This window comes from Antedon mediterranea, chromosome 5 (assembly GCF_964355755.1).
Source record: "Antedon mediterranea chromosome 5, ecAntMedi1.1, whole genome shotgun sequence".
Lineage (NCBI taxonomy): Eukaryota > Metazoa > Echinodermata > Crinoidea > Comatulida > Antedonidae > Antedon > Antedon mediterranea.
The window spans coordinates 22,042,205-22,060,541 of record NC_092674.1 but is presented as its reverse complement, the minus strand read 5'-3'; the positions used below and the strand labels follow the sequence as shown (position 1 = coordinate 22,060,541).

At 32.9% G+C, this 18,337-nt stretch overlaps 2 protein-coding genes across 4 annotated transcripts; both read left to right on the top strand.

Moving 5' to 3' along the window:
- Window positions 1-2,046: 2,046 nt before the first annotated feature.
- LOC140049016 (caspase-8-like) lies at window positions 2,047-9,983 on the top strand. Of its 2 annotated transcripts, none has more exons than XM_072093826.1 (7): window positions 2,047-2,240; window positions 2,668-2,739; window positions 6,495-6,546; window positions 7,182-7,214; window positions 7,614-7,703; window positions 8,557-8,679; window positions 8,934-9,983. In XM_072093826.1, the coding sequence occupies exons 3-7, from the start codon at window positions 6,501-6,503 to the stop codon at window positions 9,497-9,499; spliced, it is 858 nt and encodes a 285-aa protein (XP_071949927.1). In that variant the 5' UTR covers window positions 2,047-2,240; window positions 2,668-2,739; window positions 6,495-6,500; the 3' UTR covers window positions 9,500-9,983. The 2 variants fall into 2 exon arrangements, with proteins under 2 accessions (XP_071949927.1, XP_071949928.1); XM_072093827.1 differs by having other exon boundaries at window positions 2,582-2,739.
- A 1,827-nt stretch (window positions 9,984-11,810) lies between these two features.
- LOC140048766 (caspase-8-like) lies at window positions 11,811-17,258 on the top strand. 2 transcript variants are annotated; one of them, XM_072093547.1, is made up of 4 exons: window positions 11,811-11,900; window positions 14,809-14,900; window positions 15,949-16,062; window positions 16,450-17,258. In XM_072093547.1, the coding sequence occupies exons 2-4, from the start codon at window positions 14,891-14,893 to the stop codon at window positions 17,001-17,003; spliced, it is 678 nt and encodes a 225-aa protein (XP_071949648.1). In that variant the 5' UTR covers window positions 11,811-11,900; window positions 14,809-14,890; the 3' UTR covers window positions 17,004-17,258. The 2 variants fall into 2 exon arrangements, with proteins under 2 accessions (XP_071949648.1, XP_071949649.1); XM_072093548.1 differs by lacking the exon at window positions 11,811-11,900 and adding an exon at window positions 13,334-13,766.
- The last annotated feature ends 1,079 nt before the right edge of the window (window positions 17,259-18,337 follow it).

Here is an 18,337-nt window from a genome sequence, read left to right as displayed (position 1 = left end):
ATGTATCGCGAAGAGTAGGCCTGACCCGGGTGCGATTTTTTTTTCGTACATAAGTTGAAGACCCCCTCATGAAACGTCACAAAATAAACATGAATAATTCATCAGTTAAATTGTCCTGTTCCGTGTGCACCCAAGCGTATAGCAACCAGAAGTGATTACAGTTTACAGAAGTGCGGTACGATTCTAGGCCTATCTCCGCTGTGGTTTCCGCGTGCGATTTCATAATAGAATAGCGGCGTTTTGTGTGGATTGTCGAAATAATCAGCCTTTAGTTTATGGTTTTTTAATATAATTTATTACTAAAGAATTACGTGTTAAAATTATACTTTCTATTGATACTATTAGGCCTAATTAATAGTCTCTAAACCATGTCTATTCTAGTAGTAGCTGTGTTGGTGTGTGTGACGTGTGTGTTAGTTTAGTTATGACACAGTCAGAGTAATAAGTCAGCAAAATTAAACAATAAACATTACACAAAAATACATTTTTTATTCTCGTGGGTCTAATCTTCCCATCTCATGTGTGTTCATATACGCGCATTTTTAAAGTTCCTTTGAGTACATGCATATTGTTTTATAATAAAATAGCAGAATTAAAAATTACAGTACACAAATTATACACATTCTTTATTCTGGTGGGTCTAAGCTTTCTTTGGGCTATGTCCAATGAATTACTACTTAGTTTAATGTCTTGCCTAGCTGTCGATTAGCCTCGACTCGAAGAAGAGTGCGCGAAGGCAATCACGTGAATTGAATCCTAGGCCTACTGTAGAAAGTATCGTATCGCAGTTGTGTAATCACTTCTTGTTGCTATACGCTTGGGTGCACACGGAACAACAAATTGAACTGATGAATTATTCATGTTTATTTTGTGACGTTTCATGAGGGGGTCCCAACTTATGTAAGAAAAAACAAAGCCAACAGCCATTAAGTCGCGTGCTACAATGCATAGTGATACCGGACCGACAGACAGACCGACAGACAGACCGACCGACCGACATAGTGAACTATACTGACCGAAATTACTGAACATGTTTAAAAATGTTGAAATGTTTAAAAACGTTTATATTTTTTTAATTTACACGTGCGTAGCCTGTCACTTTTGACGTGCTCGTATAACGTAATTTCGAGTTGAAAAGTAAGTCAAGAAAACAGAAATCGGGCAAAAAGAGTTCGCAATAACATTTAACGCGCAGTGCGCGCGCAAAAATATGCGCACTCATGGCAATTTTGTAAACGCTTAAAATTGCCTGAAACGTACTCTTATTTCATCGAAAATAAATTTTGAAAATGTTAAGCGCGCGTACGCATGCGTTACATGCGCTACGCACGTAATTGTATTGCCATATGATGATTTATGCCCTGAAATTTATGAGTACCAAATTTTATTTAATTGTGATTCATGGTTGTGAAGATATGATTACAAACGTGATTTCGTTAAATCGTGCGCAGACCGCGTAATTTTTTTATTGCGCACCGTGAAAACATAACCACATCGATTCCTGGCCATAAGGAATATTCTGTGAAAAATTGACTTAGCTAGATTAAACTGATATCAAGATAAGGTCAGAAAGCGATAAAACGCATAGTGATACCGGACCGACAGACAGACAGACAGACCGACAGACAGACCGACAGACAGACAAACCGACCAACCGACCGACATAGTGAACTATAGAGTCGCTTCCACGCGACTAAAAAATGGTCAGTGGTCAACTCGTACCCAAAATAACTCGTACCTATTCCCAACTTAGGCTAACTTGACTAACACGTACCTCAACAAACTCGTACCCACACCAACTCGTACATACCTAATTGTTAAGCCTACATTTTAACGGTAACGTGCAATTTATTTTAAACCGTAGGCCGCTTGTAGATGTTACAATATTAGTAAGAAAACGTACACAGTAATCAGTTTTAATAATACTCTAGTATTTCAAATGACCTACCTTCTGATTAATAATGGAATGATCTAAATGACCTACCAACCAATCATATGATGATCCCAGTTTTCTAGTTCCATTTTGGAACTAGAAAACTCAGATATTGATATCTGAGTTTTCTAGATCTAGAAAAATCAGATATCTGAGTATTCTAGATCTAGACAACTCAGATATCTGAGATCTGAGTTTTCTAGATCTGAGTTTTCTAGACACCCAGTTGTGTAGGCTATATAGATATAAGGAAAAAAATCAAAGAGATTATGGAGCGGCTATTCCAGAATATACAATACTAAGTATCGTAAATTTAAATTTATTAATTTTTAGGCGATCTTGTCAAAGGCCAAGCGCATATAGCCTGCCACGTTTCGATATTCAATATTGAACTTGACCTAATAAATCAGGTCTCAATGTGTTTCATTAGAAATATTTCCGGTCAAATGTCAAACTGGATTATTGTACAATTAGTGTATCCATGGTTATTATTATTTTGTGTTTATATTTGACAGAATTGCGTTTCATTACTTTACTCATTTTGTGGTTTTCCGAACAACGGTGGTTCTATATTAATAATATGTCGATGTTACACCGTGAGCTGAAACATAAACTGGGGCTTGTGTATTATTGGTTTTTATTTGTCAGGTTCAAAGCTGATATCCTTATTCCAACGGAAGAAGGATCGGAAATTATTAATATCTTTTATTACATCCATGGTATTTTGTCGTCAGGGTGTTATATTTAAACGGAACGAAGTGGAATTCATTCTTATAACTATAAAGACATAAATTCTCTACAAAAAAGGTAAAACTATTAATTTTTAGCAAATATATCTCATATTAGGATGTAATTATACATTTACTCCGTTCTATCATCGGCAAGCCATGAGAACAAAAACTAAAACAAGTAAATTATTATGAAACTTACGTAAAACAAAACAAAAAACAATTAGTGTAGGCCACTATGTAATTTCGTGTCATTTTTTTGTTAAAAGCAAAATTCCAGCTGATTTAGTGTCTTTAGGATGTAAAGTAATGAAAAAAATATGTTGCCATTTTTTTAAAAAAGCTTAAGGGTGTCAAATCCAAGATGGCCGCCAATACGTAAAATATCCAATAAATGTACCATATTGGACAAAGTAACACCCATTATGAATAATATTTTAAGTTCATATGGGTTCTCTGCTATATAAGAATTATTATAAACCTATATTCATTAGTATTCTGACATTTTGAATTTCAAAATGGCCGCCATTTTTTAAAAATGGATTAAATTTCTTATTAAAACATGTGCAAGTTATGACGTTGATTGAAATCACATAAAATCAAATAAAACAACATTTTTTTTTTAAATGGGTTAAATTTCTTATTAAAACTTGTTAAATAAAATTAGATTGAAATATACAAAATGATATGCTTATGACAACAACATGGTGATTAACACAAAATGTTGACCATCAGGAGGTCTATAGTACTGACTGTACACTTCTTCATATTAAAACATCTCATAAACTTCTTCAGTTAAATGACAACTAACTCTGCCAAAGTCCTTCAATGAAATATTTCTAATCTTGAATGCGATACAGTAAGTTGACCTTCCTTCGTTCTCTACTACTGTATCCATCAAACTTCCACAGACTGATCTCCGTTCCCAACAACCTTGTTCAGAAACAAATTGGCAAAATAACTGAAAGACCTCATTTCACCGGCAAATAATCTCTATAGGAGTCTTCTTTTACTTTGATAAGTTTGTCACCTGTATTCACCGTCATATATATTTTTTTGCCAATATTCGTCTTTTTCTTAGGATCCCATATAGACAGTTTGCCTTCTACAAGACTTTTACCAATGCCTCAAACATTTTCTGTCCAATTTCATCATGCCATGGCCAACAAACACCTTTGTGCGAATTGCAGCATTCTTCATTAACCGGGATATCATCTCTCTTTAAATGTTAACTAGATTTGCCAGCTCTGATGAAATCATTAATTTGTGTTATTCCAATGATACCATGCTCAATGACCCTGATCAATTGGTGTAAATCCAGCAAGTCCCACACATACATGTCCTCTCATATACATACTTAACTTAGAATCTCTTTCTCCGTCTGCATTTGTAGAAGCAAGTTGTAGAGAGAAAGCAGAATTAGTGTGGTTTTGTCCTTTACAGATGTTTTCCATTTAAGATATTTGTGTCCCGATTTGTGTCACTGGTTGTATAGGTAATACAAGTTCAGTTTCAACAAAAGCACCTGCCTCAACACTATTCTCACAATGCTACATGTCCAAAAGCCATATAGTTCACCGGGTCGACATACTAATTGCTTTTTGATGTCATCTCTGTCCACCTCCACTCATCTTGGGCAAGAGTCATCACCAGGCATTCTTGTCTTTCCCTAGTACATGAGTTTTTATACCACAACCATGTGCACTCATCAACCCAGTGTATAATGCTGGTCTCTCTGTAGGGGGTACATATCTAATGAAATTGGTTGAGATTGTAGAAGATGAGAAGTAGGAGTTCATTCATTTACAAGGTTATTTATAGGCAGAGGTGTATCTGTATTTCCTTCAAGCTTCTGCCAAAAGTTGACAGGTTGAAAACTTACCAACCATACTGGTGACTATGGCCCTGAAGGTTCAGACATTGAATTACATAGCAATAACGCATTTATTATTTAACATATTTATACAGGATTTCACAATAAGTTATAAATGCACTTGTTGTATATTGTGGTCCTGTCTCCTGTCAAGTTTCAGGTTCATGAAAAGAAATGAGATCTGTAATTTAGAATCTATATATAAATTATGGTTAATTCTGACATAGGCGAGCACAATGGAAAAACTTTGGAACAAATTTCTGCCTTGGATACCTACCTGAACTATCTCAGGTGTACCGCGAAATGTAAAACAGTTTTCACTATTACGATATTGTTCCATATTTCTATCTTAGGAATATATTATAAAGAGTTTTAAAACTAAATTTCTGATTCATCGGTAGATTTTCAACTCAATTTCAATTGTACGCGGTCAAAGTAATTTCCAGGTTCACGATGAGTTCACAGGTTCACCTTGCAACTACCTGGTTTCAGTTAAGTTGGTCGTTAGTGGCTATAGCTATTTTAGTTTTTTGTTTATTTTCGGATCGGACCGCGCGTGTGAAGGTACAGTAGTTAAAAAATAAAATCCCGATAGCCGAGTTTTATTGAGTAAGCTGGCAGGAATAACTGTAGGCTATCTGTGTCCCATTAGGGCCCATATTGCAAGCAGTCTAAAAACATCTTCCTTCTTGGGCCGAAACGGCCTACACTGTCGCGGAAGTTAGTTTTAAAAGATGTTTAAATGAAATAATGTATTATGATGGTATTTATTTGAATAAACGCCTCCCAATAAAACATCACTTTGAATAATAATCGCCTACACCCCCCCCCCCCCACCTACCCAACTATCTAATAAACGCCCATCTACATTAATTATACACACAATATTGTATATACTATTTATAATAGAATTCATTACACTGTTAACTATAATTTACCAAGCATTTGTTATAATTTTTTACCACTTTTCATATCTATTAGAGGATTTTATTTGATTATAAATGTTACGATATTATTAAAACTAAAAAATTCCTCGAATAAGCATCTCCCTCAAATGAACTCTGCCTCCCCACCTCCGCCCTATTAAACAATAAAGACTATACTTTAAAATGTTATTAATCATCTAAGACACTGTGAAACAGAGTAGGTTTAGTTTTTCAAATGTCAAGCATTTTCAATAATGGTAACCGACAGAAAACGTACAAGGAGAACGTCCTTCTAAAACATTTTTACCCGAGTCATTATCCTTCCGAGAACCTTCGTTTACACTTCCTAGAGGGGAGCTAGCGAACTAGAGGTCTAACCCTCTAGTTAGACGTAATTGATGTTGAATATTTGATATAAATTGTTAATTTGTTCCATACTTTTGCAACTCCAACTTTGAACGATTATTTAATTTAATAGTCATAGTGGGGTATTATATATCTGTTATACAGGACATTGACAACTTTAGCCTTATATTTACAGTTTACAATCCTGTGAGAAGTGACAACAATTTTAGAACATTGTGTACAAACAACAATTTATGCACACATTTAAAAAAAATTATTTAAAGAATTTAATTTTTAGTGGCGGCCATTTTGAAATCCAAGATGGCCGACAGATTATCGCTTTACATAGTTAGGATTGTATAATGGGTACAGTAATACCATCAAAACGGACTTGTTCCACATTCATAATTTGTATTATTGGTGATATTCTGATTTTTAATAGGGTTATTTGAATGTTGGCGGCCATCTTGAATTTGGTCCTTTAAAGGTCTTTTGAAAAAATGGCAACATATTTTTTTTCATTCCTTATATTATCAAGATATGAAATAAAGTCAAAGTTTGCTTTTAACAAAAAATATACACGACATTCATATAAACGACATACCAGCCTACACTAAATGGCCAATTCAAAGCTTGGATTGTACCTGGCTATACAAATTCACTTTAATAAACCATTTCTATACTTTTGTAGTAATATGGCTAGTTTTGACGATTCTTGTGGGGATCTTTCAGCAGACTCTGGTAGGTTTTCCAAAAAAGATTATTTAGTTAATATTGATTTATTTTATCATTTTATCATAATCAGATTCTTAAAAGCTGTATATAAACGCCACAGCCTTAAAGTACATTATTTTGCCTGTTATTACCAAATATGATACTGTAAATCGCTATAGGCTAAAGAAAAATTATTCCTTTGTACTCAAATGAACAAGGCTGAAACAAAATATATATGGGATTGATAATTATATCGTTCTAGAAGTAGGATTACAACATTAAAAATAATTATAAAAAGATTTTGTTTATACTTGGTATTAAAATAATGTTGGCGTCACGTAGAATTTAATTTCTGAATCCAAATTTCCAATCCCAGTTAACCGCAATGACATTTTCTGACAAGCATGAACACAGTTTGTGATTTTTAATTCGTCAAGCTAATTTATCCAATTTTAACGACGTTTACAAAATAAACGTGAATTATTGATCATGTTCCATTGATTTTCTGAGAAAAAAAAATACACTGAGCAGGTTAATGGGGAAAGATGAAGAAGAAAAAATAGATCAGTTTCAATGGCTATCTTGACGTATGCCAACTTAACTGTATGTTCCTAATGTTCTTAAACAAGTTTTTAAATGTATGGTATGTTATATATTTTCAGATAACATGGGTAATTTCAATCCAGTGCAGCAAGGTAATGTATTGTAGGCTGTTGTCATTATCATATACACACTGATTCTACATTATATATTATACAAATACTGAATGTTTATGAGTATATTGTTTTTAATAAAAAAAATTCTTTTAGGAATTCACCAGAAACGGTATCTTTTAATATTAAAACCAACTATTAGTAAATTACATACATAACAATTGTGTGTATGACGAAAACAAATACCATAATATTCAACCCTCAATATTATAGTGCACATTATTTTATTTCTTCCTACGTACGATAGTAGTGGTGAATCAAAAATATTCAACCGATTATTTTCCTAAATGGTGTATTCATTTAAAAGGTACAATATAATTTACGTAACTTCCTTTTTGTTAAGTTAATTGAAATGTTTATTTGTTTTTTAACTTCTCATAGATAGCCAAAGCGAGATAACAACAGACTTAGACGATCTTGTGCATTCCTTCCATAATGAGTTGTCGATTGAATCCACGGTGACCCAACAAGGTATAAAGTAGTACTTTCTCTCTTTTTGAACATTTAAATCAAAGTGTCTGTCGCCTTAAATATTTTAACCATCTTTATTCTTATTTAGTATCATAAAATAAGTATAGTTTATTCTATAATTATTATGAGTATATAAGGAGAACAGAAAATTATTATTTTATTCTAAATATTCTAAATAATATTTTCCGTTGTCAATAACTCTTGTTACCATCAATGTCATTGCGCCTATCGAGTGTGGCTATTTACACATAGCATTGGTATTTGCGAAATAGTTAATATATTTAATTTTAGAACCTCCAGTATTAATATGTTTTTACTTTCTATTGGAGACTCTGCATATTCATGTTAAACAGAGTACGGAAGTGATTATAGTAATTATGTAAAAAAATGAATAATTATCAATTGGTCATTTCGCTATAACTATGAACATCTAAACGAGTTAAACAACAGTTAGACAGATAAATTGTTTGAAGGTATATTGTCCCCTGAAAGATATTTTAGTGAGTACTCCATTCTAATATCACATAATAGTTATACACAAAAATTGCATCTAAAAAAATTGTTTACCAGAAAAAACTGTAATTTAAAGCAAAGAATATGGACTGCCAGCCAATGGGTTTTTGGTTTATTTTGTCATTGTATATTGAAAACATGATTTTTTCCGGGTATTTTCTTGAAAAGTGATTAACTTTGTTAAAATTACAAAATGGTCTATTCAAAGTATGTTATTGATTTTAATTGTTCATGTCTACAACTTTAACTGCATGCACGAACATTATAATTGTCAATTTAAGACAGATCAATCATATTTTTAATTAGTTTATTGAATAATTGACGTTTTACATTATACTAGGTGGTGACAGGCCTAAATACAAAATGACAAGCATTCCTCGTGGAATATGCCTAATAATAAACAACATTAAGTTTCGAGGAAAAAGAAAACTGGAAGAAAGAACTAGCTCTGAAATTGATGAAGGTATAAGGAATGTTGAATTTCTTTTTGGGAATAACAGGCGTCCTGTAATCCTGTGTTTGATTACCAATAGGCGTTATACTTTACGTGTTAATAAGAATAAATGAAAGTATATTATTTAGACACTTAAAAAGCTGTAAACAATATTTTTCCAGCATTCAATTTACAAATAAAAGACATTAAGACATTTAGGTATCCGTATAAAATAAAACAATATACCTGCTGTGATAATAATTGTATAGTATGTTTCTCAACAGATAAGCTGAAGCGTGTTTTTAAAAATTTGGGATTCATTGTCGAAGTGAAACGCAATCAAACTGCTCAGGAGATGAAGAATGTGATGGACGAAATGCGAAGACGAGATCATTCACAATACGATTGCTTTGTTTGTTGTCTGTTGTCTCATGGTAGACTTGGAGAAGTTGCTGGTAGTGATGGAGAAATGTGCAATGTATTACAACTTGCCGGCAATTTACGAGCAGATAAGTGTGAAAGTCTGAATGCAAAACCAAAAGTATTCTTTATACAAGCGTGCCGAGACAAAAAAATGGGGGATGGTTCTCTTCACAAATATTTTGATTACGCTGATTTCCTATTTGGATACTCGACAACACCTCTAAAGAAATCATTTCGGCCCCAGACTGGTTCACACTTCATTACAAATCTGACAAAATATTTGGAGGAACGCCATGACACCGATCACATACTAGATATTCTAACACAAGTAAATTATGAAGTTGGTAAATGGGGTTTAGAGGATAAGAAGCAGGCTCCAGCTCCACAGTACACTTTAAGGAAAGATCTATACTTCCCCAGCGTATAAATAATCAAGCTGTTCTGCTGCTTTTCAAAGCATCAGCAGTCTATGTTGTCTCTTTGTCTCACGTTTGTGATAAATAATCACTTTACCTGTCGAATTATTGGACGCAAACACTGTAAATGATAGCAATACATACATTTACATGTTATAATTAATTTATGAATTTGTGATAACTTTCCTTCCCTTCATTATCAGATTGAATAAGTCAAATATTATGAATAATGCATACAAACTTGTTAAGCTATGTCTTATTAATTATAGAGTTATATTTGTTAATGTCTATACACATTTTTATATTCTAAATGTTTTTGTTTTCCCGAATCAGTGCGACCCAATAGCAGGAGACCTACTAGATAAGGATTAAATTTCTGGTAATCCTTTTTTCTGTCTGGTTGTGTTTGTCTTTTTTTATCTTGTTCCTTGTAAATGTATCTATCGTTTTGAGACTAAATAAAATGAAATGTGATGGTTCATTGATACTGAGTTGTTAGACATGTGATTTAGAAAGTGTTTTGTTCCCCATGTTGGTGTTATTCGCCTGTGCTACTAATCACAATTATTAGTTTTCAACTCATCAAGTATGCAAACGAAAACGACATACATGTGTATTGCCTCCCACCGCACACAACAAACCTCTGGATAATTGTTTTTTTCGGTCACTGAAATCCGAATATCACAAGGCACGTGAAAAGCTCAAGAAAAGTCCAGGCAAGAAAAATAACACGGTTTACTTTCGCGGAATATTGAAAGACGCGTATGCTATAAGCTGGTTTTATGCAACAGGTATATATCCATTTAATCCAGATGCAGAGTTTTTACAAGCTTCAACTATAGAAACCATCTTCGTAGATAAGGCTGATAATTAAAATAAAGTCAATCAACAGGATCAACCCTTGCCTGATTCGGTTGAATACATTTCCAATACCCATTCTACTTCCGCTGGGAATGGTAACGCCAACCGCAATTACACAACTCTGGGCCAAGTATGTTTAGAGGTTTATTTTTTACCCAAGTGCAGACAAGTACTATTACTACTACCTCAAAGTACAAACGGATTACAGACGAAATGATAAAGAACTCGGAGGAAAAATTAGAGCGAAACATGGGCTTGGGGCGACCTTTTCTCTCTTTCTTTCCTCATCTTTATTGTTTCAAATATATCACCGGGCGGGTTTAGAATGTTTGTTCTGTGCCTGATGTGATCATATGGTAATAAAGTATCTCTTCGGAGATCCTGATTCGTAAATAAAAATACTGAAAAGATGAGGGATATCAATTTGATCTTTCTTTGTTTCAGCGAGGTAGGTTAATTCCAATCATGGTACAAGGCAAATCAAAGTTCATCTGCAAATGTAGGATAAAGCAATATAATGACGGTTGAATTTCGAAACGATAGTTTCCTTTTATTATAGACACATTATGTATTTTTCCGTTTACATGGCTGAGGAACAATAGACCTAGTGTTATAGGATATGCTAGTACATCTGTAGTACCAATTTTTTGATGTACTAAATGGTACAAATATTTCAAACTTTCCGGATTTATGATAATATATGCTCTTCTGTGAACAAATATACTAAACTATTCTCAGAACAATAGCTTTAATAATAATACTAAACGATTATACTGTTTTGCGAACTTGAAATACGTTAAGTTAGTGGGAATACACTAGGTGAATAACAAAACATCAACATATACAGTATTTCTTATTACAGGATGTAGACCTATAACAAATACAATTTAAAAAACAGATGTTTAAAGTAATGCTATCAGTTAATTTGATTTGAACACCAACTAACATTATATTATTATTATTATTATATATATTGATATTATTTATTTTCATATTATTTATTTTATATATTATTTGTTGAATATGCAATTGTAATGTCGCATAATAGTTATCCACTTTGACAAAAAATTGGATATAAAAAATGTATGGTTAAATTTAACCATTTATTATGTTATTTGAAAGTGGAAACATTTTGTTTTCTATGGAAGTGATTAACTTTATTAAAACTACAAAATAATCTGTTCAAATTCTGATTTAATTAATCTTCATTTTTCATGTTTTTGGGTGACAATACATCTTTAATAGTCTACATTATATGAAATTAAAAAACAAAAACAAAAAATAGGCCATAACCAAATACTTTTTACAAAATGTATTTATATGCCAGTGCGCATGTCACACTGAATCCTAGTTACTGGTTCTATTTCTGTGGTTTAAATCCAGCCATACATACATATGTTTATTCTAAAATAGAGGAAACTATTATTATCTTATTTCCTCCTTAATATTATATATATATGTGATGGGTGTTCAGTAATTATTGTTTTTATCAAACGCAGCGAAGTGGAAATCAGTCCTATATCTAAAAACACAATTTGTCTACAAAAAAAGGTAAAATATTTTTCCTTATTATAATTATACTTACACAGCTCATATACGGTAATAATATAATAATAAAGCAGTATTTAGGCGACACAATGGAGAAAATTTAAATTATTATTTTGTTGATGGCATGCCATTTAATATAATTTTGGTGTAACCCGATTTATAATTACTAATAAGTACTTTTACTTTTATCAAATTTATAAATGTAAATGAAAATACACTACAACTAAATCTTTATTCCGAATTTTTTTTCTTCATACTCATCCAACAGCGAGTAACTCGCCAATTACAGGACGGATAAACTATTTAATAATTTATCGTGCTTATAAACTAAGTCTCATTTGAGGCTTAGGGAGTGGAGTTGAAAGAGTCATGAGTTACAACCCTGCACTAGGTCAGGATTGAACCCTGCACTAGGTCAGGATTGAACCCGGGACCTTGGGATTGGAAGGCAAGCACGTTAACCACCAAGCTACAGCTCCACTCCAAGCTACAGCTCCACTCCTTTGCAATAAATAAACACTTAAAAACTGAAAATTCAGATAAATCAAAAGAAACTAATTTTGATTACTTATTGTGATTCTCGTTTGAGCTAAACATCATCCCTTAAATTAACAAAAACTTCTTGAAAGGTAATTCAATTTCAAGTTCTCTACTTTGCTCACTCATTTTTTTAATTAATAAATAACATCCTGTTTTTTAAATTAATAGAATTTAAAAATGTGTTTTTGTCTGTGAATCAATAAACTCAATTCCTCTTTCTAATTTGTCTTGGAATGCTCTTTCAAACAAAATTCGGACATACATACACGTGCCGCTTAAAACTCACTCCTATTTACAAAACCAACTGTATATATAGCAGGTACCTTTATAACGATTTTAAGGTTGGGTAATCAAAAAGATAGTACAGTATTATAGTACAATGCAGTAGACACAACTCTATAAATATATGTATAGTGCCTAGACTAAATTACATTATACAGCATTTATATTAGAAGGTAGAAAAAGTTAATAGGCATACTGTGTTCTTTATATTTCAGTGTATATTTTGTTTCAATTCTAAAGCAAGAAATATAAATGTGCAGAGTCTTCACGAATATTAGTGCTCACTGTAAAATAAATGTTTGAAAACATGCAGTCACAAAAAAGAGAATCTCGTTAATACATTAACATTTAATATACATCTGTATCTTTGTCCATGCTTTGTTTTTTGCATAAAACAAAAACAAATAAAAAATCCCTCTTTAAAAAATAGCTAAACAATGTAGTATAATATACAAATTATTTAGGTATTCTTTGACTATGATAAGAAGGAACTTCATCATTTATAAAATATAAGTTCCTTCTTTTCATAGTTACACTTTCTAAATAATCTGTTCTATTCTTTATCAATTTTCCATAAAGCATGTCAAATCAATAGTGGAGTGGAGTGGAGTTGTGGCCTGGTGGTTACGATGCTTGGCTGCCAATCCAAGGGTCCTGGGTTCAAGTCCCGTCACATGTCAGGATTTTTTCTAAGGACCAAATTACTCCACTCCCAAAGACTTGTAATAAGACTTTGTTAATGTAGAGCATCGTGTGTATATGTTTGTCTCGTGAATGGATTGCCACCTTTAAGAAGGATAGTGAATGAATTCGCTTATGGTTATCCTTGGCAATTTGCCTAAATAAAAAAAAAAAAAAAAAAAAAAATAGCGAAAATATAATCAAGAATTGGGCTGGGAACACAATTCTATTTTGAGAACTGAGAGGGCGGGTTTTCGACCTCTTTGATCAAGCACCCTCTCTGTTAACACGATCACATTAAGTTGAAGACAACTTTTCTTATTTTCCATCACCGATTTCCATCCTAACACGACAACATTTTTACAAGTAAGTTTTCTAACAATCCGGCACCTTATGCGATGCAACTCAGTTACTCATAACTACCACGACTACAAATACAGCCCTTTCCGTATGGAAAGTCTACCTATGTACTGTAGGCTATGTGTGGTAACGTGAGTGTATTTTAGGGTGTGTCCAGGCTACTGGTGTGATTCCAGTTTACACGAGGGCCAACTGTTCGGCCGCCATTGTGATTTAACACAAGTTTTTTCGACTTTATACGTACCGTATATATATATATTATATATATATATATATATTTCTGTATACTTTTATATGTTGTCCTCTCGTAGGAAAACATTAACGACACAAACATTACCTGCACATAATTATACTCTTGTATTATACTGTATGTCGTGCGATTAACGACTCGCACACGAATTTTACATGTCGTGCGATTAACGACTCGCACATGAATGTTACATGTCGTGTGATTAACGACTCGCACACGAATTTTACATGTCGTGCGATTAACGACTCGCACACGAATTTTACATGTCGTTCGATTAATTACTCGCACACAAATTTTACATGTCGTGCGATAACGACTAGCACATTTACTTTCGCCTTAGTCGAAGACAAGGCCCATACATAAATCCTCTTGTAGGAAGATATAAACGACACAGACATTACCCGCACATATACTTTTATATGTCGTGCGATGAACGACTCGCACATGCATTTTTATATGTCGTGCGATAACGACTAACTGGTGAAAAAATGGGCATGATGTGATTTATAATTGAAGAGCTATGTTAGATTTTGCGTATTTTTGCGATTAACCAACACATTTTTATTTTTATTTTACTTAGAATTGGAAAATTATTTCTATACTAACTTCTATTTGCTTATGACTTTTATGTGCAGTTTTACATGGGTGAATGTTCATTTACTAATTAAACTATTTAAGCCAGAACTTATGTTGTATGCGTCTTTATTTATTATTCTATGAGTTTGTTAATTGCCGCAGTCTCCGAGTAGCAAAAATATACTTAAGCTTGATGCAAACTCGTTTCGGTTTTTTTTACAGGTCGAACATCTTGGAAAAGGAAAGAATCATATAATTATTCTTGATATTCTTTTTGTCAGACGTGTTGATCAATTCTCCCAAGATGCAAGAAGGTAAAATAGTATATTTATATTATTATTATTATTATATGTTTTATGTTATGTAATCTAAGCCTATTAACATTCTTCATATCCATACAGTTTTATTGATATTACAACAATATCTGTTCTGAGTTATGTTATTATTACACGACTTATATCATTTTAGACTATAATTTAAAAACAATTATTTTACAAAATGTTTTGTATTGGGTGTAATCAATCCAGTGACGGTATACCGGGTATTATGTCCTCTTTTATAAACTTCCTCAAGAAATTATTACGTACAGTAGTTATGTGATGCAATTTTGATCAATCACATTATTGAAGTCACATAGACTATTATAAATCTATCAACTAAGTTAAGACGATAATTACTGGTACAATTTTTCACTCGAGGATGTCAAATGTTATAATTAACTAAACTGGCAATAATTTTATAATACTTCCTTATAGAATTTATTAAAAATGTCGATAATCAAATCGATGCAATGTATTTTGTACATTTCCGTTAAATGTTCATTTTGTAAGGCCAATTGGGGAAAAATGTATTTTATGTATGTACAAAATGTGTTATGAAACTGGATATTATAAACAAATTGTGTCCACTTGTTGACCTCATACTTAAGCCTTATCAAAACTTAAGTCAAATCTTCAAAACAGATTGTTGACTCAAATATATTTTGAAGCGCCCTGTTTAAAAAAAAGAAGGTTTTAACATTTTTTATAATATTTCATTATAAACCCATCTTAAATTACCTCTATGCTACGCTGATTTTGTATTTATACATCAAATGATTTTGTTTTAAAAAAAATGGCTAGTAAAATAGAATATAGCTTTAATGTGAAGTGATTTTTTTCTTCATTTAGTTTCATTTCATTGTTTATCTTTTCTTATTTTTAAATTTATATTGTTTTTATAATCACTTAAATAAATGCCAGGAATGAATGGATGTTATTAATAGACTGCTAAATCTATTTACTACTAAATTTGAATTACCAATAAAGAACAACTCGAAAGAAGGAATAATAATGTATTTGGTTTAAATGTGTTTTTTACCAGACAGGATCAAATACAAAATGACTAACAATCCACGTGGGATATGCCTCATTATAAACAACATTATGTTTCAAGATGACGGATTGAAAGAAAGAACTGGCTCTGAAGTTGATGAAGGTAAAGCGGAATAGTTTCTAAGTTTGTGTGTGTTTGTTGTTCTTGTTTGTTTGTTGTTTTTTTTTTTTTTTTGGTGGTGTATGAGTATACCGTAGTGGCAATATTGATTATACTTTATACAATAAGTGTACATAAGAAAATACGTTTTAACTTTTAAACAAAGTCATTACATGGCTGCAGTCGCGTGCTCAAGTTAGTGTTTATCGGCTGATCTACCCGCCAACCGACCAGCCGACCAACATAGTGAGCTGTAGAGTCGACTGAAAATGGTGATTAAAAATTGTGCTGCCGCTGCAAGAATGCACTTGATCACCATTCAAACTGTTGCAATTCTACAATAAAACAAATTGTTAAAAAAGTATTCTTTGAATATCATTTTCTCAACAGCTTATCTGGACCGTATTTTTAATCAGTTAGGATTCCATGTTGATGTTAGACACAATCTAAGTGCACAAGAGATGAAGGATGTTATGACAGAAATGCAAAGCAAGGATCATTCATACTTTGACTGCTTTGTTTGCTGTATCTTGTCTTACGGTCAATGCGACCTGATTTATGGTAGTGACGGGGAAACTTGTGATCTTTTAGACCTGGCCAGCAACTTCAATATAAATAAGTGTAAAAGTCTTCACAGCAAACCAAAGGTATTCTTTGTACAAGCGTGTCGATTACAAAACATAGAGGAAGATGCAAAGGAAGACATACCTGAAGACGCCGATTTCCTGTTCGGAACCTCAGCGGTACCTCTATCTGTTTCGTATAGGTGCAAAAAACATGGTTCCTATTTTATTAGAAACCTGGCACTTGCTTTGGAAGAGCGTCATGAAACCGATCACATTTTAGATATTCTAACACTTGTGAATGCCGAAGTAAGCCAGCAGTCCAACTCCGGGGTACCAGCTCCCCGGTACACTTTAAGAAAAGCTCTGTACTTTCCTTAGGGTATAATAATGTTCAAACAGATTAACTTTCGATTAAATAAACATGGTTACACTTTTAGATTATGTTGTTGTGGAAGGTTTAATTCACGAATATTGTATGCATTAATATTGAACTAGATAAATATAGTATTGTTTTAAATAAATGAATTGTAACTTTACCCTAAACTAGTAGTTGGTATTTGACTAACGATAGATTCTTTTATTATTATGTTATAATTTACGGTGACCTGTTGCATTGAATTAAAAAAAAAACAATTTTAAAATAAAGAATCACGGTAAATTAAAAAGTAGTGCGCAAATTTATTGTGTTTTTTTACGGTAAACAACCACCTGTAAATTGGTATCAATTTCTTATACCGTTAAAAAATTGTTTTATCGAGTTTCCAAAAATAGACATAAAAAACATTCCCTTATAATTGGAGTGCAGTGCATATCCCAGTTCCCACGGGTAGCGGAGGTGATATCCATCTGTTATTGGCGTCAGTTACAAGACCTGTTGTCATTGGTTAGTATGGGAAGTTGCCATTATTATTATTAGGCAATAAGTATTACAGAAATTCCGGCCGGACGTCACAACCATACTTTTGTATAACCCGGAACCGTCATAGACAATCAAGGAAAAGAGTAAAGTTCAGCCTGCATCAACATCCACTAACAGGTTTGATACAAACAAAGCCAGGACTGTTTAAAGCACCTTGATTGGTCCTAACATTGATCAAGGGCTTCTCTCGTCCAGTGCCCACCTTGACCAGAGGTCTGAGGCAGATACTAGATGCAGGGGCTGCCATAAGAGTCAGCAGTGCTGATTTCAAATGCCTAACGGGACCCCAGCTCCGTTTTCAGCACCCGTTATTCCCAGATGGTCTCCCATCCAAGCTCAACGTGGCTTAACTTCGGTGATCTGACGAGAACCGGTGTTTCAACGTGGTAAAGCCGTATTCAGATCAACTTTACTCTAAATTATTGGTAGCTTATTAAAGTGAAATATTGTCTTACTATTATGTTATACTTTGATGTAAGTATCTACGCTGACCTGTCACTTTTCACTGCAACTTAAAAAAACCCTATGGAATTGGAAAAAAGGCTCGACATGTAACTACATAGGCCTATTCATGGTCTTTTGATATCTGTTTACTAATGCTGGTTTCAAATGTGAGATTACCTTATTTATTCTAATAAACTCCCGGCTGTGAATAAAATCGCCGATTTGAATAAACAACATTTTTTAATATACGCCCCCACCCACCCCCATATAATATCATTTAGAATAAACGTCCCTCGAATAAACGCCCTGTGCGTCACGCAATAGTGTATTATTTGTAGAAGAATCAATT